General features: G+C 43.2%; 1 protein-coding gene across 1 annotated transcript in view; it reads right to left on the bottom strand.

Annotated features, from left to right (window-relative positions):
- Window positions 1-22,451, bottom strand: part of AMD1 (adenosylmethionine decarboxylase 1) — a 48,753-nt gene that overhangs the window by 14,518 nt on the left and 11,784 nt on the right. The window contains exon 2 of the mRNA XM_048844814.2: window positions 1,276-1,362. Coding sequence (XP_048700771.1) covers window positions 1,276-1,362 — 87 coding nt within the window. The remainder of the gene's footprint in view (window positions 1-1,275; window positions 1,363-22,451) is intronic.

Here is a 22,451-nt window from a genome sequence, read left to right as displayed (position 1 = left end):
GATACATGTTATGTAAGATAGCACACAGCCAACATCTGTGTTAAAGCCACAGGTTCATTACAAATCAGTGACTACTCACAGACCTGAACTTCAGTTAGCCAGATACTCAAGTACACTATTAGCTGAACTGGGAGATGGAGTGTTTGATATATATTGGCTATGTATGTTTATTACTCCCTTCTTCTGGATGCAATGTCAGATGCAACCTGGATGCAACCTGTTCAAATATCTGTTTCCCGTGGATGGCTCACTTATGGAGAATGCTATTACTATAGATTCATTTTTCTTTTAAGAGACAAATATAGGGGTTATGCGATGTGCACAGTTTAGCTAGTTGTGCACTTTTTGCAGCCATGGATTCGTAATAGATTAAACAGCAATGAAGTACAAGACTGCAGATGCTAGAGGTTTTCTAACACAATTTCTTCAGGAGTTTCTCACAAGCTCTCTTTTCTGCTTAACAAATCTATGAAAACTGAAACTTTTGTATTGTGCCTGCAAGGTGCAGTTTGTGGTCCTTGTAGTGAAATGAGGGGGAGTAAAAATCTTAACCTTTATTTTCCACACATTTCCACTTGACTGAAAAATTTAAAAGTTAAAATCTAGAGTCATACACAAAGCAGGCAGGCAAGTGTGTTTTTGCCTCTCACTATTTGGAATGTGGGGAAGCAGTTGAAAGGAGAGAAAATGCAGAAGATTCTTTTCCTTAGTACAAATTGTTCAAGATTCATGCAGCACAGCTGCAGAAACCAGGAGGGAGGAATTCCAGAGATTTCAGGGAATCTGAAGATTTGTTTACGGATGTCCTTAGTTCAGCAGCTATACTTGCTTTCCAGAGCAATTAGTTGATTTCTATATTTCATGTAGATGTAATAAAGCGAGCCTTGAAACTAAGTTTTCAGTTAGTCTTCCCACACAGTGCTGAACATAATCCTTGTACGTGTTTCATGAGCCCTTAATGTGGGAGATTTCTATTGATCCCAAGGCAATGTCTACTGATCAAGTAAATTCATCACAGAACTAGAGGCAGATACAAAGCTAGTTCCTTAATCCTTTGAGACGCAGAACAAGACAAGCAGTGGTGCACAACCTTTATAAAATGATTCATGATAATTGAGCACAAATGTAAAACATGTTTACAGTTGACAGACACTGCAAGATGTAGACATCAGATAAAAATCTGGAGACTACAATTAGGAATGACTATTTCTTGGAAGAATATAATTATGTATATGCTTGTGTAAAACAACGTATTTTGTTGGAATATTGGCTTACCTGAGTACATAAGCTTCCTGCTTGTCAGTTTTTGTCACACTTATGATCAAACAATGCACATTCTCCAAAAGTTTGTCCCACTCAAACCTATAAAAGAAATCAGTAAGTCAAAGCGAATTCAAACACCAAGAGGATTTTTGCCACAGAATTCAATTTAATTCTATAGTTAAGGTATGGTGTCATTTTTAAGATGAAGACTTTATATTAAAAGCTGTAAGCCACAAGAAATCTCGCACCTAACACCTTCAAATTTAGTTTTGCTAAATGGTAGTTTACTGCCCCAGTTTGAGTTTACACATCAGCTAACACATCAGCTAACTGGTTTCCACCAGTTTTATTTTTAAGTCACCATGGCTTATTTGACACTGCATATGGATTTAAATCAATCACAACTGCTCCTTCCTCTGGGAAAGTATACAGCTACACTGGCTGCTTAATAAATTGCTTCCATACTTTGCTAGAGAAGATTCATGAACCAATTCCCTTACATTTTTGTAGCAGGTACTCTTCAGCTCAGCTAGCCTCTCACTCCTCCACCATCCAATGGCACTAGTTCCTAATAATTTGTAGATAACAGGCATTAACTGGTAGTCAGGAATCCTTTTCCCACCTGCTAATCGACCATGGCAAGTCAAAAACACAGCTTACCCATCTGTTCAATAAGACACTTCAGCTACCTAACTGTGGTTTCAAATGTTAACACTTTAAACATTCTTGGAAATGAAAGACGCAGAGTATTAATTTGCTTGTGCACTATAAATAGTATTGACATAATCCTTCCATTCCCATTTTACCAGGAAATTAAACAATAAGTAGCGACACCCAAAACGAGCCTGTAAAAATACCTACAATGTTATAAGTAAGCTATTATAGATGGAAGTTTCTATAGTTACAGCAGCTACATAGCAAACTTCACTAGTTTGGTTAGAGGTGGACAACCTGCATTTGAGCTACTAGAAGTTTCAGTTAGAGTGCATTTCAGCCAATATTCTTCATACAAAGTTCCAGCTCCCTTGGCTGTGAACAAGTGCTATTAACTTCTGAAGAACCATGGTCTAGACTAGAGATCAAAAACTGCATTATGTGGCTACTAAATAAAAACCCTGTAACCTTGGGCAAGTCACTTAATCTGTGCCTCAGTTCCCCATTTTACAGAAGGGATATATTTCCTTTGTCTCAACTGTATGCTCTTTGGGGAAAGGACTGTTTATATATCTAGACAGAGCCTAGAACAACAGAACTCTAATCATCATTTCAAATGAGATTAATATCTAATTTTAGTGACATGATCTGTGATAACTGGCATACAGGAGTAGCCTAGGATGATGTCTAAATAACCTGTGTATGAACAAGCCATTTGCTTTTGCATTTTTTTTTTTAAATAAAGCTGATCTCCCCCCCCACCCTTTGTCTTCACATAACAAATCAAGTTTTTTAGTGCCACTTTAAGCAGCTGAGTGACACGAACATGAATAGGTTTTATTTAGGTTAACCTTCTGTGGGGGCAGGATAAAAAAAAAAGTGTAGTCCACAAAGGATAAGCCACTGCATTATAATGCCCTGGTAATCCTATAGGATGATGCATTAGGACAGGTTGTCTCGCAACCCCAACACATAAATAAGCTTCAATGAATAAAGTGAAACCTGGTCAATTAAGACCAAAACTTAATTTATACAGCATATTCTAGAGAATATTTACTATCAGAGCACTATTTTTAAGCTTCCACACAAAAAATATACGGGCTACTGGTATGTTGCTCATCCCTTTAAACAAAATGTCATACTGAAACTTCAGACTCCCAGAGCTTCTCCTACATTTATCTAATGTGTAACTTTCAGGAAAGTTAACAAGATTTTAAATAATGCAATCCACAAAAAGTGCTAAGCTACTTAAACTTGGTAAAGCTAAACATTTGAGAGCTACATCAACTAATTAAAAAGCTATGCATCCATATATAAATCTCTTCTATAAGTGATCAGTGTTAACTTCAGCCACCACTAAACAACAACTAATTTCTTAATGAATGACAACATATAAAAATGTAACAGGCAAGCCACCACACACTAGTTACTTCACCCGTTAAACTAACATTTAAAACTTGCATTTAATGGGAATAAATTGAGTAATCAGAAGGTGGTGCACACTGAAATAAAGCGTTAAGTTTCACAATTATGAAATTAATGCTAATTCCAGTTTAGCAGTAAAAACCCATTTGTCTACATATAATGCCAGTACAAAGTTGAACTCAAATGAAAAAGATAAGCAGCAGAAAGCGTGCCACTGAAGAAAAATTCATTTGAGAATTAAACCTTTGAAGATTAAAGCAGTAACTTTCAGTTGAACTCTGAACTCACGCTAAACACTTCCAGTAACCCATTTTATAGTCTACCATCTATATTACTTCTCAGTCTTCTATAATCAGTGATCTGAAATGAAGGAATCTAAAATGCATAGCAGGTGTTTTTTTTTTAAGTCTAAGGTGATGAAGTCTCTATTAAAAAACTAGAAGACAGACTTAATTTAGTTCCTCAACTGAATATATTAATCCGCATCTCCTGTCTCAGTTACTGATCTAGCTGCCGCTGTTCCCTTTCCGGTCTAAGTGCCCCTTATTACCACTCAGGTGGTTAGGCCTTGTACCTTTACCGCTCCTGGGGTGGATTTCTGCCATTCTCTCACTTTTAGATCTGGTTGCAGTACCTTGTGTAAAAGTGCTTACCCAGGTTCTGGCACCTGTAGTCCTTCCCTTAAGGAGTATCACTAGTTGTGTATAGTTACAAAACAGCCTTCTCAAAGAGAAAGTTATTCTACAATAAGACTAAAAGCATGAGGAAAAAAGGGTTTTAAAACAGATGTTCTTCCTGCATGTCCATTTTACACTAAAGGCTAACCATTACCTGATGGTACCCTCACTTCTTCCGACGTCAATAGGTGCTTCCCTCTTAGGCTATATACACACTACAGCTGATGTCAGTATAAGTTATGTCACTTAGCCCTGGTCTACACTAGGACTTTAGGTCGAATTTAGCAGCGTTAAATCGATGTAAACCTGCACCCGTCCACACAATGAAGCCCTTTATTTCGACTTAAAGGGCTCTTAAAATCGATTTCCTTACTCCACCCCTGACAAGTGGATTAGCGCTTAAATCGACGTTGCCGGCTCGAATTTGGGGTACTGTGGACACAATTCGATCGTATTGGCCTCCGGGAGCTATCCCAGAGTGCTCCATTATGACCGCTCTGGACAGCACTCTCAACTCAGATGCACTGGCCAGGTAGACAGGAAAAGAACCGCGAACTTTTGAATCTCATTTCCTGTTTGGCCAGCGTGGCAAGCTGCAGGTGACCATGCAGAGCTCATCAGCACAGGTGACCATGATGGAGTCCCAGAATCGCAAAAGAGCTCCAGCATGGACCGAACGGGAGGTACGGGATCTGATCGCTGTTTGGGGAGAGGAATCCGTGCTATCAGAACTCCGTTCCAGTTTTCGAAATGCCAAAACCTTTGTGAAAATCTCCCAGGGCATGAAGGACAGCGGCCATAACAGGGACCCGAAGCAGTGCCGCGTGAAACTGAAGGAGCTGAGGCAAGCCTACCAGAAAACCAGAGAGGCGAACAGCCGCTCCGGGTCAGAGCCCCAAACATGCCGCTTTTATGATGAGCTGCATGCCATTTTAGGGGGTTCAGCCACCACTACCCCAGCCGTGTTGTTTGACTCCTTCAATGGAGATGGAGGCAATACGGAAGCAGGTTTTGGGGACGAAGAAGAAGAAGAAGATGATGATGAGGTTGTAGATAGCTCACAGCAAGCAAGCGGAGAAACCGGTTTTCCGACAGCCAGGAACTGTTTCTCACCCTAGACCTGGAGCCAGTACCCCCCGAACCCACCCAAGGCTGCCTCCTGGACCCAGCAGGCAGAGAAGGGACCTCTGGTGAGTGTACCTTTTAAAATATTATACATGGTTTAAAAGCAAGCATGTGAAAGGATTACTTTGCCCTGGCATTTGCGGTTCTCCTAGATGTAGTCCTAAAGCCTTTGCAAAAGGTTTCTGGGGAGGGCAGCCTTATTGCGTCCTTCATGGTAGGACACTTTACCACTCCAGGCCAGTAACACGTACTCGGGAATCATTGTAGAACAAAGCATTGCAGTGTATGTTTGCTGGCATTCAAACAACATCCGTTCTTTATCTCTCTGTGTTATCCTCAGGAGAGAGATATAATTCATGGTCACCTGGTTGAAATAGAGTGCTTTTCTTCAGGGGACACTCAGAGGAGCCCATTCCTGCTGGGCTGTTTGCCTGTGGCTAAACAGAAATGTTCCCCGCTGTTAGCCACAGGGAGGGGGGAAGGTTGAGGGGGTAGTCACGCGATGGGAGGAAGCAAAATGCGACCTTGTAACGAAAGCACATGTGCTATGTATGTAATGTTAACAGCAAGGTTTACCCTGAAAGACTGTAGCCACTGTTTTATAAAATGTGTCTTTTTAAATACCGCTGTCCCTTTTTTTTTCTCCACCAGCTGCATGTGTTTCAATGATCACAGGATCTTCTCCTTCCCAGAGGCTAGTGAAGCTTAGAAAGAAAAAAAAACGCACTCGCGATGAAATGTTCTCCGAGCTCATGCTGTCCTCCCACACTGACAGAGCACAGACGAATGCGTGGAGGCAAATAATGTCAGAGTGCAGGAAAGCACAAAATGACCGGGAGGAGAGGTGGCGGGCTGAAGAGAGTAAGTGGCGGGCTGAAGAGCGGGCTGAAGCTCAAATGTGGTGGCAGCGTGATGAGAGGAGGCAGGATTCAATGCTGAGGCTGCTGCAGGACCAAACCAGTATGCTCCAGTGTATGGTTGAGCTGCAGCAAAGGCAGCTGGAGCACAGACTGCCACTGCTGCCCCTCTGTAACCAACCGCCCTCCTCCCCAAGTTCCATAGCCTCCACACCCAGACGCCCAAGAACGCGGTGGGGGGGCCTCCGGCCAACCAGCCATTCCACCACAGAGGATTGCCCAAAAAAAAGAAGGCTGTCATTCAATAAATTTTAAAGTTGTGAACTTTTAAAGTGCTGTGCTTAAAGTGCTGTGTGGCATTTTCCTTCCCTCCTCCACCACCCCTCCTGGGCTACCTTGGTAGTCATCCCCCTATTTGTGTGATGAATGAATAAAGAATGCATGAATGTGAAGCAACAATGACTTTATTGCCTCTGCAAGCGGTGATTGAAGGGAGGAGGGGCGGGTGGTTAGCTTACAGGGAAGTAGAGTGAACCAAGGGGCGGGGGGTTTCATCAAGGAGAAACAAACAGAACTTTCACACCGTAGCCTGGCCAGTCATGAAACTGGTTTTCAAAGCTTCTCTGATGCGTACCGCGCCCTCCTGTGCTCTTCTAACCTCCCTGGTGTCTGGCTGCGCGTAACCAGCAGCCAGGCGATTTGCCTCAACCTCCCACCCCGCCATAAACGTCTCCCCCTTACTCTCACAGATATTGTGGAGCACACAGCAAGCAGTAATAACAGTGGGAATATTGGTTTCGCTGAGGTCTAAGCGAGTCAGTAAACTGCGCCAGCGCGCCTTTAAACGTCCAAATTCACATTCTACCACCATTCTGCACTTGCTCAGCCTGAAGTTGAACAGCTCCTGACTACTGTCCAGGCTGCCTGTGTACGGCTTCATGAGCCATGGCATTAAGGGGTAGGCTGGGTCCCCAAGGATACATATAGGCATTTCAACATCCCCAACAGTTATTTTCTGGTCTGGGAATAAAGTCCCTTCCTGCAGCTTTTGAAACAGACCAGAGTTCCTGAAGATGCGAGCATCATGCACCTTTCCCGGCCATCCCACGTTGATGTTGGTGAAACGTCCCTTGTGATCCACCAGAGCTTGCAGCACTACCGAAAAGTACCCCTTGCGGTTTATGTACTCAGCGGCTTGGTGCTCCGGTGCCAAGATAGGGATATGGGTTCCGTCTATAGCCCCACCACAGTTAGGGAATCCCATTGCAGCAAAGCCATCCACTATGACCTGCACATTTCCCAGGGTCACTACCCTTGATATCAGCAGATCTTTGATTGCGTGGGCTACTTGCATCACAGCAGCCCCTACAGTAGATTTGCCCACTCCAAATTGATTCCCAACTGACCGGTAGCTGTCTGGCGTTGCAAGCTTCCACAGGCCTATCGCCACTCGCTTCTCAACTGTGAGGGCTGCTCTCATCTTGGTATTCATGCGCTTCAGGGCAGGGGAAAGCAAGTCACAAAGTTCCATGAAAGTGCCCTTACGCATGCGAAAGTTTCGCAGCCACTGGGAATCGTCTCAGACCTGCAACACTATGCGGTCCCACCAGTCTGTGCTTGTTTCCCGAGCCCAGAATCGGCGTTCCACAGCATGAACCTGCCCCATTAGCACCATGATGCATGCATTGTCAGGGCCCATGCTTTCAGAGAAATCTGTGTCCATCTCCTGATCACTCACGTGACCGCGCTGACGTCGCCTCCTCGCCCGGTATCGCTTTGCCAGGTTCTGGTGCTGCATATACTGCTGGATAATGCGTGTGGTGTTTAATGTGCTCCTAATTGCCAAAGTGAGCTGAGCGGCCTCCATGCTTGCCTTGGTATGGCGTCCGCACAGAAAAAAGGCACGGAACGATTGTCTGCCGTTGCTCTGATGGAGGGAGGGGCGACTGATGACACGGCTTACAGGGTTGGCTTCAGGGAGCTAAAATCAACAAAGGGGGTGTCTGTACATCAAGGAGTATTTCAGGCAGGACTTCACGGAGGGTTCCAATAAGAAATGGTGCACCTAAGTTATCGTTCTTATTGGAACAAGGAGGTTAGCCTGGCCTCTGATTGATACATGGCTAGATTTACCTCGCTGCACCTTCTCTGTGAGTGACTGCAGTGTGACCTAGAAGAATGAGTCCCCTAGACAGGGGAGGGAAGGAAGCAAATGAGTACAAAACAAATCTGGTCTATTTCTTGTTTTGACCCACTCCATCTATCTTTTACATCTTTGGCTGGCAGCAGATGGTGCAGAAGGACTGCATGCCATCCACATCTCATGGCTGCTCGGCAGAAGATGGTACAGTATGACTGCTAGCCATCCTCATCTCTTGCCTGCCTGGCAGAAGATGGTACAATACGACTACTAGCAATCCTCATCTCTTGCCTGCCTGGCAGAAGATGGTACAGTACGACTGCTAGCAGTCCGTATCGCCTGCCCGCTCACCATAAGACGGTTCAATAGGACTGACTGCAGGACTAAAGAGAATGACCTGGTCAAGTCACTCCAAATTTAGTCCCTGCGCCCATGTCTGCCCAGGCGCTCCCAGCCGACGTGGCCAGGAGCACCTCGGACACGACGAGGATGACTACCAGTCGTATTGCACCGTCTGCTGCCAGAAGGCAATGGGTTGCTGCTACTGTGCAGCAAAGCCGTACCGCGTCTGCCAGCACCCAGGAGACATAGGGTGACGGTTACCTGAGCGGGCTCCATGCTTGCCGTGGTATGGCGTCTGCACAGGTAACTCAGGAAAAAAGGCGCGAAATGATTGTCTGCCCTTGCTTTCACGGAGGGAGGGAGGGAACGGGGGCCTGACGATACGTACCCAGAACCACCCGCAACAATGTTTTAGCCCCATTAGGCATTGGGATCTCAACCCAGAATTCCAATGGGCAGCGGAGACTGCGGGAACTGTGGGATAGCTACCCACAGTGCAACGCTCCGGAAGTCGACTCTAGCCTCGGTACTGTGGAAGCGCTCCGCCGAGTTAATGCACTTAATGCACTTAGAGCATTTTCTGTGGGGACACACACACTCGAATATATAAAACCAATTTCTAAAAAACCGACTTCTATAAATTCGACCTTATTCCGTAGTGTAGACATACCCTTAGAGATGTGAATAAACCACCCTCTTGGGCAATGTAAGTTACAGTGACCTCAGTGCCACTGTGGACATCGCTATGTGGTGGAGAGGTTCTCCCGCCGACATAACTTCCGCCGCTCGTGGGGGCTGGAGTAATTAAGTCGACAGGAGAGCTCTCTCCCATCGGCTTAGAACATTTGCACTAGCAGCACCACTGTAAGCTCTGTCATGTAACCATAGCCTAAGTCTGCTTTTTCCATACTCTCCCCACTAGCCAACACCAATAATCTTACTTTTTAAATCTGCTTGAGTTCTTTCAAATTCCTATGTGCAGAGGACGTTAGAGAAATGGATTATCTAGAGTAATTTTTCTCTTCCTGCTTATTTTTCCTTACAGACTTCCTATTACACTTAACCAATATATGTATGCAGTAAACATCCCAAACACCAGGTCACCATTCAGTATTTGTAAGTTTACAAAGCAGCTTCAATTCCATCAGTCCTGCTTTAGAGAACTTTTAAATTAGAAAATCTATTAAGAAAATGCTACCAAATCTATAAAATTATGCTGGGCTTCTTGGTTAAACGATATCAAATTAAAATACACATCTCTGAATATCCTTGTCGTTGTCAAGCACAAATTCTAGGACGTCCATTACTGTCCAACAGTTAGTTTAGTAGACCCTGGCTTCGCTCCCACCTTCCACTTTGCTCTAGACTGCTAAAGCTTCAAAATTTAAGTTAACAAGCTTTCACAGAATCCATAAAATTAATTAAAACAATTATTTCTTGGTTAACCAATCTGAAGATACTCCTAATTCTCAGTGCATCTCATAGCAAGTTTTGAGTAGTGTATGCAGGGTGGATTTGATTTAAACCAAATTGATTAAAATCATGATTTAAAGTCAGGAAGACTATTTAATCATGGATTTCTACATAAAAGTGCATTCTTGTTGGTTTTTAGAACCTTCATACATATTCTTCACAACTCAGAGATAGATGTAGGTTTCATTTTTAGAAGGTAAACACCAGACATTTTTTAAGTGATTTATTTTGAAAACTTTTCAGATTAGTTTTATAGCTATATCAGAAAATGAATGATTGCTTGGTTATTTCATTTACCAAAGGTAATTGAAGCAGATATTTATGAAGTCATTGGGAGGTGAACTATCTTCAGTTCAACAGGTTAATCATTAACATTTGGAGGATTTTCTTGCCACACTGTATTAGGAGGAGAACATCACCAGACAGACATTTACATTGTTTTATTTAACTAAAACATTATATATTTTAGACTTTTTTCTTCAACAGCAAACATTTTAACAAAACAAGCGTATGAATTTTTGAATTTAAACAGTCAAGTTTTTTAAAATCAGGTTTGTTTTTGTTAAAATTGTTAACTAAAATAGTTACATGAAATTTAAAAAAAAAAACATTAAATCGACTATGTCAGCCAGATCAACATGAGAAACTTAAAATATTGGCTTCTGCAGCTAACTCCATCATCTTTACCTTCATTTTCCAGATTATGAACAAATTAGAATAGAAAAACAAGCTTTCCTGCTTTTTCAGGTCCCAAACAATTTCTCAATTTGGAATGAATTAGTTCAAAGAAAAATATTCTCTCCCCACCAGCAGAAGAAGCTACTTCTGTTAAAAGCGAGATCATCACTTCAACAGTCTCTGAATCCAAGTGGTTAAGTGACTTCCACCAGTTCACTGGTGTGACTTTCTTTAAATCAGCAGCAAACATTTTTTGAATGGTTCACCCTTAGCTCTGAAGTTTATTATAGTAGACACTATGGAGGGATGACTGTTGGATGTCCATGTCATAGCCAACTCCTCTTCTTCAGCAGTTATGGTTTGATCCTGATACCAAGTCTTGAGAATCTTTGCAAGAAAATGAGCTGGTGATAGTGCTTGTCCCATTTGTTTTTTTAATGCTTGTAATTTAACTCTGCCATTGCATATTTCTCTTTTTAAGATCTCACTCAGTTCCATCCAAATTTCAACAGCATCAGCAATAAAACTGCATTTTGTTCAAGGCTACAGAAATAGGCTTCAGGGTACTCTGCATGTGTTCAACATTTCTCAAGCTCAATGTTGAGAACTTTGGCTGTGAGAATGCCATCTATTTTTTCACGATTTTGTTCACAAACTCATCAGATTAGGCCAGTTCTTGATATAGTGCTCAAAACAGTCCACTTCTGAGTTCCATCCCATGTCTTGTGGAAGAGTTAGCTTGGTTTCTCCCACTTTTTTCAGAGCAGCTGCTACAAAATGGTTGTTATGGAAGTATTTTGCAATTTCAACATTAGCCTTTATTTCTGGAACACAGAAGTCTTTGACTAGGAGGTGTATCAAATGAGCACTGCAACTGTATGTTATTAGCTTGGGACTCTCTTTACTCTGTTCTAAGTTGCTTCTCATCTTGGATATATTTGCAGCATTGTCTGTGACCAAGTGGCGTACTACACATTTGAATTTTTTTTTCTTCCCACAGTTTGTTATAGCTTTTACTGCTACTTCTTGTAAATATTCTGCTGTGTGTGCATTTCCTGATGTAGCAATTGTTTCTGTAAGGAAGACATTCCCTTCTTCTGTTGTCACACAAGCACATACAACAGGATCACTGGTGACATTGCTCCACTCATCAAGACTCAGGTTAACAATTGCACCCTCTAGACCTTTTGCACACTGCTCAATTTCTCTTTCATACACTTTACTTTATCCAGCAATTTGCCTGCGACATCTGTTCTGTTGGGTGGACTGTATCCTGGTCTTAATGACTGAACCATGTTAATGAAGTGTGGGTTCTCAATCATATGGAAAGGAGGGTTTGTTGCATAAACAAACTGGGCAATTTTTTCATCAATTACCTCTTTTTGTAATCTGCAGGTTCTTATCACAAATTTATCTATGGTTGTTTCTGGAGGATGGAGATTTTTTTTTCTTTTTGCTACAGGTGATATATTGGCTATATGACATACATGACGTGACTGAAACACTATCACTGGCAGATAACACTGAAACTGTAGAAAATAATGGTGATCTTGAAGGTGGATAGTCTTCAGAATCCTGTAGAGGATGGATTCTCCTAAACAAAACAAGTCAATGCAGTTATTTAATTATTACCATACTGCTCATTTAGTATTACTCATTGCATTCACTGATACTCAGTACTACTTTAAAGGTGAAACTGTAAAAGAAGATCTGCCTATTTCAGCTATTTATTTTTTTATCACAACTGTATCTTAAATGATAGTACCATAGAGTAACAACTATATTTTTTGCTCAAACATGAGAATTCAAGAATAGTCCAAAAGGAAGATAGGCAGTCCTTAAGAAAAGCATGAAATAGAGAAGTTTACCAACCTGAAGATCCTACATGTTCAGACATGTTCCTTTCATCGTCTTTAATGCAGCCTCCTCCTGAGAATGAACACTTCTCATGATGACGTTTCATTTGGGCAACCAAGTCTTGAATTTCTTTGTTGCACTGTTTGCATTTTGCACACATGCCTGTCTTACCAACAAGTATAGGAACTTAATTAAAATATTCCCAAACTGGGTCTCTTATGGCCTGCTGCCACTGTAGGATTTCCCTTCTAGTGAGAGAATGGTATGGTAGATCTCAAAGGAATGAAGGCTACACTCGAAGACCTCAAGACTTCAGGAACATGCTGCTCAGTTTCACTTTTGTTTCTACTGTCTGTTCCCCCTCCCCCTCACATTTATCTCCAGACTTCTCCTTCTCCAGATCTATTTCACCCCCAACCATCTTCTATTCACTGAACTTTTTGAAACTTTGCACTTTTAGACAGAGGTAGGGGATTGCCTCTGTGTACACAAATTTGCAGAGGGACAAAAGGGTTGAGGTCTGTTATTTCTCACCTCTATTTTTTTTTATTTTAAAACATTTTTGCTATTAACAAGCATGTTATCGCTGGAGACACAAATCACAGTTTGAGAACTGCAAAACTAAGCATTTCTGATGATATCTTCTAGACTGAGCCCCGTTGGGTAGATAGAAAGAATAACCTAAATAATCTATACAGAAGCCCCTGGAACCCCATAAGATTGGGTCTCTAATCCATGAACTATTGGAACTCATTTGCAAAACTTCTTAAACATTACATGAATATATTGTCTAATACTACAAATTAGAATTTATAATCTGTATTCCATAATGAGATATCTTTGAGCTATAACGTATCAATTAAAACTACCTTTAGATGGATTTTTTCCTCAAGAAGCATTTTATCAAAAAAATCCAATTTAAATAAAAAATTGTTTTTTGTTTTTTTTTAAAAATCATTGGTTTTTATCCACCCTGTATAGTAGGTGCTTGAATAAGACAGCCCGTACTATTAAGTTAGCTGTATGTCTACAGTATTGGCAGTGCTTACCTTTTTTGCTCTGCTCTTATACACTCAAAAGACAGCACAATCTCCTTCCACCCCTTATGTTTACCAGGTTTTTCAAAAGTGCATCATGGGCTTGATTTTAGTAGCTCCCAGGCTGCTTGAAACTTGTGGCCAGCCCTTCCTCTAGCCAGCCCTCCTTGCCCTGCCCCTCCCTAAAGTCCAAACCCTGTAATACTGTCCAAAATCAGAAAAGCCTGACTTTAGTGAAGTCAGACTTTTCTGGATTCCCATTTTTTGACAAAATCAACAGGGTTTTGATCAGAGGGGGTGACGAGTGGCCTGCCTGGGTGTACACCTCAGCTAAGCATAAAACCCTCTAGTAATTTAATACTTAAATGACTACTGCTCCAAGAAAAGTTTCTGAATGTGTGTATACAAGAAAGAAAACCAGGAAGTACTGGATCAAACTTCTAGTTCTCATTTATTTAAAGTTTTGGAAAACAGAAGAACAAATGACTAGTAAGTGAGCTGAGAGTCAACACCTACTTACTTAAAATTGATTTTTAAGGCCATGTCTACACTACCACTTATGCCATCAACAGGGATGTGAAAAAACCTGGGTGACAAGTTTCACCAGCCTAAGCACTCATGTGCACACTTATGTTGGTGGCAGAAGCAGATGTAACTACTGCTGCTTGTTGAGATGGTTTATTATGTCAAGAGGAGCACTCTCTCCTGTCGTCACAGAGCGGCTACATGATCCATCGTACAGCAGGACAGCTGCAAAGGTACAGCAGTGCCTCTGTAAGTTCGCTAGTGTAGACATGACCTAAGTGTTGCTGAATACCATGCCTGGGGACTGACGTAGGTACAGTTGAAGGTACACTAAGTAGAGTTCTTCAGCCTGTGGCAGCCTGAAAAACAGTTTATGGGGAGCGGTGACCTTTTCATTTAGAGAAGGGAGTTTCTAGCCCTTATGGTTGTAGAGATGCTTCACATTTTTGAGGTTAAATCAATGCAGTGCTGCCTGTGTGAATCTGCAGACATGCCACTCTTCCAAGGAAATGCATGCTATTCTCTGCAATGACCCCACCACAACCCCCAAGAGCAGCATGGATACCTCTGAGGAGTCAGAGTTCCAGGCCACCGCAGGCAACACTGAGGAGGATGACAATTGGAGACAGACGAGCAGGGGATCCATTGTATAAGAATGGCCATACCGGGTCTGACTAAAGGTCCATCTAGCCCAGTATCCTGTCTTCTGACAGTGGCCAGTGCCAGGTGCCCCAGAGGAAATGAACAGAACAGGTAATCAAGTGATCCATCCCTGGTTGCCCATTCCCAGCTTCTGGCAAAAAGAGGCTAGGGCCACCATCCCTGCCCATCCTGCCTAATAGCCATGGATGGACCTATCCTCCAGGAACTTATCTAGCTCTTTTTTGAACCCTGTTATAGTCTTCACTTTTCAAAACATCCTCTGGCAAGGAGTTCCACCAGGTTGACCGTGTGTTGTGTGAAAAAATACTTCCTTTTGTTCGTTTTAAACCTGCTCCCTATTAATTTCATCTGGTGACCCCTAGTTCTTGTGTTATGAGAAGGTGTAAATAACACTTCCTTATTTACTTTCTCCACACCACTCATGATTTTATAGACCTCTGTCTTATCCCTCCCCCACTTCCCAGTAGTCTTTTCCACACTGAGAAGTCCCAGTCTTATTAATCTCTCCTCATACAGAAGTCGTTCCATATGCCAGTCATTCTTATTGCCCTTTTCCAATTCCAATTATCTTTTTTGAGATGGGGTGACCACATCTGCAAAACAGCAGCATGGCTGAGCGTGATTACAGGGAAGGAACTTCAGGTGAGTAAGTTAAATATTGTGTGTGGGGGGGTGGTGTCATGTTTTTTTTTTTTAAATTTAAAAAACCAGTTGCAGTACAGTGGCTACCTGCTTCCCAGTGCCTGGACCAGCTAGGCAGAGGGTGCTCTGCAAAACACTGTTTATGTTCAGAGGGATGTCCTGTGAATCCTCCACAGAGATCTTCAGGAAACTATCATTGAGGTACTTTAATCCATTGTAGAAGGTTTCTGGGGAAGGCTGCCTTATTTCTTCCACCATGGTAAGACACTTTCACATGCTACTCCAGTATTAATTTGGCAGGCATCATTGCAGTAGACAGCATAAGGACCCGGTCTGTACCTGGACACTTGCAGCAGCTGTTCCCTTGCCACCTTTGTTACTTTCAGGAACATATCAGCAAGGGTTATCTACAGATGTTGGTAATATTCACTTCAATTGCTTGACCCACAAACACTAGTGCCTGTGGGCCCCTCTTGTGTTTTTCCACCCCTTCCCCGATGCTTTACACTACATGGCTGTAGTCTGGGTGGCAGGGGTTGGCATTGCCCATGCAAACTGCAAGCCTAGGGCAGACTGTGAAGAGGCAGGCCAAGGACTGCTCTTGGGCACCCTGTTCCCCTGTGTGGGGCAGGTGGATGGTCCAAGCCTCCCACTGTGTCCCAGGCTGCCTGGGAAGCTAACGGTGCCCAGGTCCAGCTTCAGGACTGGAGAGGGGGTGGTGCCTCAGGTCCTGGAGAGCAACAGTGGCAGGGGAAGAAAGGGAAAAGGTTTCAGTGGCCATAGGCTATCACATGCACAGACACATGCCCCTCATCACCTCAGCTTGCAGTTTGGGAATGCCAGACCCTGACCTCCAGACAATGTTCAGGTTAGAAAGGGAAGGTGGCATGGCCCCCTGAGCACCTATGGTTTTGCTGCGGGTCATTCCCCCCACTGCCAGTACTGCTGCAGATGGTCCAGCACCCTTGCCCTACTTACCATAGCTAGGACAGCAAACAAGTTCTATGAATACCTTGTAGAAATGAAAATGTTCTGCTTTACACTTGCATGGATTCAGGGGAAGGATTTTTATATGGCAAGTTTGCACTGACAATGGTCCCTTTGTGCTGTGCCTGTTTTACAGCTGAAAGTGTAGCCTTCATATCCTCCACACCAGAGGAGAGGGTGTCCCAGATAATACGAAGGCGAAAGAGAATGCATGACTACATTTCATGAAATAATGAATACCTCTCGGACAGTGGAAACTGAGCAGAGGGCATGGAGGATTACGCTCACAGAAAAAATGGACATTATGAGCAGGAGAAAAGCCCATAAGAATGAGCATGGCACAGAGAAGGTGATGATGGGGATTCAGAAGGAACAAAGACATGTTGAGGCATCTGGTTGACCTACAGGAGAAAGCTAGAGGCTTGACTCCCTCTGCAGAACTGCATTCCAACATTGCTGTACTACCCCTCCCCACACACATTCCATTAGGTGTGCGGGGCAAACGCCATATCCCTTCCACTCAGCCTCAGGCAAGGGTGCACAGAATCACAGCCATACATACTGATTTTTAAAGAGATTAATGTGTTATCCCCCTCCCCACTGTATTCCCATCTTTCCAAGGTTTAAGTCTTGGTCAATTTTTTTTTTTTTGCACACACAGAAATGAAAAGTCCAGGTCTTGAAAACGAAATCTTTATTAATTCAAAGTGTGGGGAGGGAGGAATAGGGAAACTGAGGCACTGGAGTGAGCACAACCTCACAAAGACCTGGAGTGGTGGATGGAAGTCAGGAGTCCTGGCTCCCATCCCTTCCACGCTCTAAGCAGTAGCCCACACTCCCCTCACTCATGGCAGCCATTGTTCTAGCCCCCCACCACAGATGAGTTGCTGGGTCAATGCTCATTCCGCAGACATCAAGTACACTTCCCATTCACCAGCAGTACCTTTGGAAGGCCAAGGCTGAATGGAATGTCTCCCCAGCAGCAGGTTGGGAGGCAGCTCTAGTGTTGCTAGTGGGTGGGGGCTGGGAGTTTTCAGAGCAAAGCAGCAGGTATTTTTTCCAAGGTAATATCACTACATACACAGCAAGGTTCAGACTATTGGTAGGCACAACACAAAAGCACCACACATTACTGAGAGTCATTGTAACAGGCTGTGCTCGCCACCGTGGCGACTCCTGCTGGTTGCTCCGGGAACTAGCTCTGTCCACCAGCAGGGCATCCTCCTCTTGTGTCTCACTCTCCCTCACTGCTTCTCCATTGTCTCTGCTGTCTGTGGGGATCTGCGTTGCCCTGGACCACGGCAGCCTCTTCAGGGCACGGCCCTCTGGCTGTGCTCCAACTCAGGTATCTCCCCCCTTCCGGGTGAGCCAACAGTCCTTCGCCTGCCCTCTCACTGCAGTGGTGTACTACAGCCCCTACTCCAGTCCTTTGCTTAGGGGCAAACTGCAATCCTTTGGCTGGCCACTTCCCTTGGCAAGGGGGGTGGGGGGTACAGGCCCACCAGCTACTCTGTGCCCCAACCCAGGGACTCTATAGCAGGCAACTGCTCATTGCCTCGTCTTCCCCTCTGCCACTACCTGCTTTCCCTGGGCCACTTTCCCATAGCCCCAGCACCTACTTGGCCCCTGTATCAAGACCACAGTCTGGGAGCCGGCCAGGCTGGAGCTCCGCTTGCTCCCCCAACCCTGCCCAGCATTGCTCTGTATCAGATACTTCCCTCTACAGGCAACCAGTCCTTCTCCCTCAAGCTCCAGGAGACTCAGCTCCTCTCTCCCCTGCAGCCCTTCTTATAGGACCCAGCCTGGCCCAGATTGGCTGCACCGTCACAGTCATTAATAAAATGGGTTTTCAAAGTCTCCCCGAGATATACTGCTCCAGGTCAGCAACTCTTCAAACGGCCAAAGGCACATTCAACCATTCTGCACTTACTGAGCCTATTGTTTAATCGCTCATTGCTGCAGTCCAGATGTCTGATGTATGGTTTTATGAGCGATAGGAGTAAGGGGCAGGCTGGGTCTCCCAGGATCACTATTGGCATTTCAACATCAATGGTGATTTTGCAATCTGGAAAACAAATCCTTGCTTACAGCTTTCTGAAAAGACCTGTCTTCTTAAAGATGCATGCGTCAGACACTTTCCCAGACCATCCCACATTGTCAATAAAACATCCCCAGTGATACACCAGCACTTGCACCACCATAGAAAAGTATCCCTTGCTGTTTATGTACTCTGTGGCAATGGTGGTCTGGTGCCAATAAGGATATGCATGCTATTGCTCCATTGCAGTTGGATAACCCCACTGCGGCAAAACCACCCAGTATCTCCTGCATATTGCCCAGAGTGACAACCCTTCTTAGGAGAAGGCGATTAATGTCCCTGCATACTTGGATTACAGCAACCCCCATGGTGGATTTCCCAAAATACAAATTGATTCCCCACTGACCAGTAGCAATCTGGCATTGCAAGCTTTCACACAGCAATCGCCACTCGCTTTTCCCACTGTCAGAGCATGTCTCATTTTAGTGTTGCTGCACTGCAGGGCTGGGGAGGGCTCAGCGCACAGTTCCTGGAAAGTGGCCTTATGTGTACAGAAGTTCTGCAGCTACTGCTCATCATCCCATACTTGCATAATGATGCAATCTCACCAATCAGAGCTTGTTTCTTGGGACCAGAATTGGCATACCATTGTGTTCAGCTGCTGCGCGATTGACAACGATCAGGAATTGTTTTGTTCCATGGCTTCCAGCAAGGCTACTTGAAGGACACTGCAATGTTCCGTGCAGCGGCTCCTCTCATGGTTCTGGAAATACCACTGGATAAGGTGTGTGGTTTTTGTAACGCTCACAATAATAGTGCACAGCTGTGTAAAGTCCATATTTTTCTAGAGATGGCATACATGTAGTTATGCCAGCCTTTTGGAAAAAAGGCGAAAAATATTACGGGTTGCAGATGAACTCAGGGGAGGGAGAAAAGCATATCATGGGAAGTTGAAGCCATGTGCCCAATCACCCCTGTTTGCAAGCCCCTCGCAAAACTCCCTGCGGCTATGCATCCAAATACTGCTAGTGAGGATGCACTCCACTGACACAATGACTGTGGCATGGACATGCACAAACAACATAATTACTCCGGTGCCTGTATGTCGACTTAAGTTTGTAGACATGCCAAGACTGAAATGTGGAGCATTGATCAATCCCACTGTCTGAATTCTGAATTGTTAATTGCTGCCTGGTGGTGAGGGGCAGAGCTGAAATGAGCTAAGCAGGGTGACTTGGTATAAAAAATCAGTTCCCAGGCAAATTCCAGAGCCATGAATAGAGGCAGAAAACAGTTATGGCAGGAGCTTAGAGAAAGTGAGATTTTTTCCTTCCAGGTCCCACTCAGATTTCAAGATGACCAGCAACAGAACAGCTGTGGTGACTTGCCACAGATGTGCCATGTTTTCTTTCCTGTCTGAAGTGACTTCCTGTGCATGAAATGCAAGCTGGTGGCTGTGTTGGAAAAAGATTCTTAGATTAAGGGGCAAATAGAGACACTGAGGAGTTCCTAGATGCAAGAACCATCAGTACACCAGGTTCAAGAAAAAAAGGAGCTGGCCACCAAAGAAAGAGAGAGGAAGTCAGGGGAGACCTAGCAGTGTGAAAGCATGAGAAGAGGTCGCAGTGGTGTTCTACACAGCTGGGGACAGCTTAAGATGGGCAGGCTGTGGCTACCAGAGAAAAGAGGACCAGGAGGAATTCCACACAGCTAGCAGTTTCTAATCGATACCAGGTGCTCAACATGAAAACTGTGGAAGATACCTCAAGATCCAGCTGGTCCAAGGGAACATACGGGACACCATCTAACCCTGTAGATGATAGCTCAACTCAACCTGTAAGAAAAAAAAAATATCAAGTTTGCCTAAGAAGAGTTCTCCAACTGTCTAAAGAAGACAGACTATTCTTGTTGGGGATTCAATGTTTGGAAGAACTGAGAAAAACATTCTGCAAGGCACAGGAGGACAACAGGATGGTGTGCTGCCTTTCCAGAGCCAAAACATGAGACATCACTAACAATAAATAGGATTCTCAAGTTAATGGGCAAGGATCCATTTGTGATGGTTCATATCACTAATGACACTGTATTGTGGGATATCACAGATCACAAAAAGACTTCAGGGTACTTGGAAGGGTGCTGAAGGAGAAGAATTTCCAAGTGATCAGTTTCTTCCTGTCCTGCGAGCAAAGGAAGACAAGGCAGAAGACTTTGGAAGTGAAGTACTAGCTAGGTAAGCGGTGTAGACGTTTGATATTGTGGAACACTGACCACCTTCTATGGTAAAAGGAGACTGCATAGTTTAGATGACCTCCATCTCAGTAGAAAGCGAACCAATCTCCTAAGAGACAAGCTGGCTAGAAGGAAGATATAAGCACTCATTTACCACAAAATCAAGATGCTGCAACAAAATTAATCAAGGAACCAAAGGACATGAAGAAATTCTTCATTTGCCTATATACCAATGCCAAGAGCATGGGTAACCAGAGGAATTGGAACTGGAATTGGAACATTTCGGAACATAAATTCAACCTAATTGGTATTACTAAAACCTGATGGGGAATGATCTCCATGACAGGATTATTTAAATCAATGGTTGTAACCTATTTAAGAAAGGATCAAGTGGGCAAAAACAGGAATGGGAGTGGCACTCTGTCAAAAAATGTTTTGGGAGTCACTGAACTTAGAAAATGATTTTGAAAGCTTGTGGATCAACATCCTAACAGATAAAGTATAAGGTGTGTACTGGTTGGCATCTGCTACAGACCACCAAATCACACCAGGGAATAGGATGACTGGCTCCTTACACAACTACCTATCATGTGTAAGAAAAAAAAGCTGTGTGATCACAGAGGACTTCAAAACATATGCTGGACATATGATGCACCAGTACTAAATCACCCACAGAATATCTAATTATTAGAGATGACAATTTCCTAACTCAAAAATGTTGCCTCGAACAGAGGGGAATTCTACACTAGACCTCATCTTGAGGGATAAAGAGGAACTAATCACACAACTAAGAGCTAACTGTAGTTTAGGTACAAATGATAACAACTTAATCACATTTATAAAGTCCAAACAGAATGAAGTCCAAACCAGTAATATATATGGTTCTTGAAAATGTCAGTTTCACAAAGCTGAAAACTACTGAGCCTAATTAGTTGGAACAAATTAATAGGAAAAAATGTGAATGATAATTGCAAACCGTTTAAGGACTTTACTAGAGGTCTGAAAAGCCACACACAAGGAAGAAGACTATTGGTTAAAAACAACCTAGTTTAGAAGGGAAGCGAAGTGAGCTATAAAAAATATAAAACAAATGGAAGAAAGGGGAAGATGACGGCATAAATATAAATCAGAAAATAGGAATTGTTAGCAAATTGATAAGATAATCAAAGGAACAAGGAAAAATCTTTGGCCACCAGAGTTAAGGATAATAAGGAGCTTAAAATTAAAACAAAGAATGCTAACAGCATTGGTCCATTACTAGATGGAAATGGCAAAATTATCAAAACAGAAAAGTCAGAAGTGTTCAATAAATATTTGTTTTGTATTTGGGAAAAACAGATGAAATAGTCATATGCTAACACTTTCATTCTACTGCATCTCTGGTGGATGTTAAACAGCAGCTACTAAAGTTAAAAATGTTTAAATCAGTAAGTCCAGATAACTTGAATCCAACAGTTTTAAAAGAGCTGGCTGAGGAACTTGCTGGACCATAATGTTTATTTTCAATACGTCTTGGAACACTGGAGGAGTTCCAAAAGATTACAAAAAAGGTAAATAATGGCACAACATTAAGAAGGGTAAAGGAAATGACTCAGGTAATTATAGGCCTGTCAGTTTGACACTGATCCAGGGTAAGATAACAGAATGGCAGATACAAGACTTGATTAATAATCAATTAAAGGAGGGTAATATAAGTAATGCTAATCAACTTGAGTTTATGAAGATGGATTCTTTCTAACTTGACATTTTTTATATGATACTACAAGTTTGGTTAATAAAGGTAATAGTGTTGATGTAATAAACTTTTGTAAGGCATTTGACTTGGTACTGCATGACATT

Source organism: Caretta caretta, chromosome 3, assembly GCF_965140235.1.
Source record: "Caretta caretta isolate rCarCar2 chromosome 3, rCarCar1.hap1, whole genome shotgun sequence".
In the NCBI taxonomy this organism is placed as follows: Eukaryota; Metazoa; Chordata; order Testudines; family Cheloniidae; genus Caretta; species Caretta caretta.
This window is presented reverse-complemented; position numbering and strand designations above follow the sequence as displayed.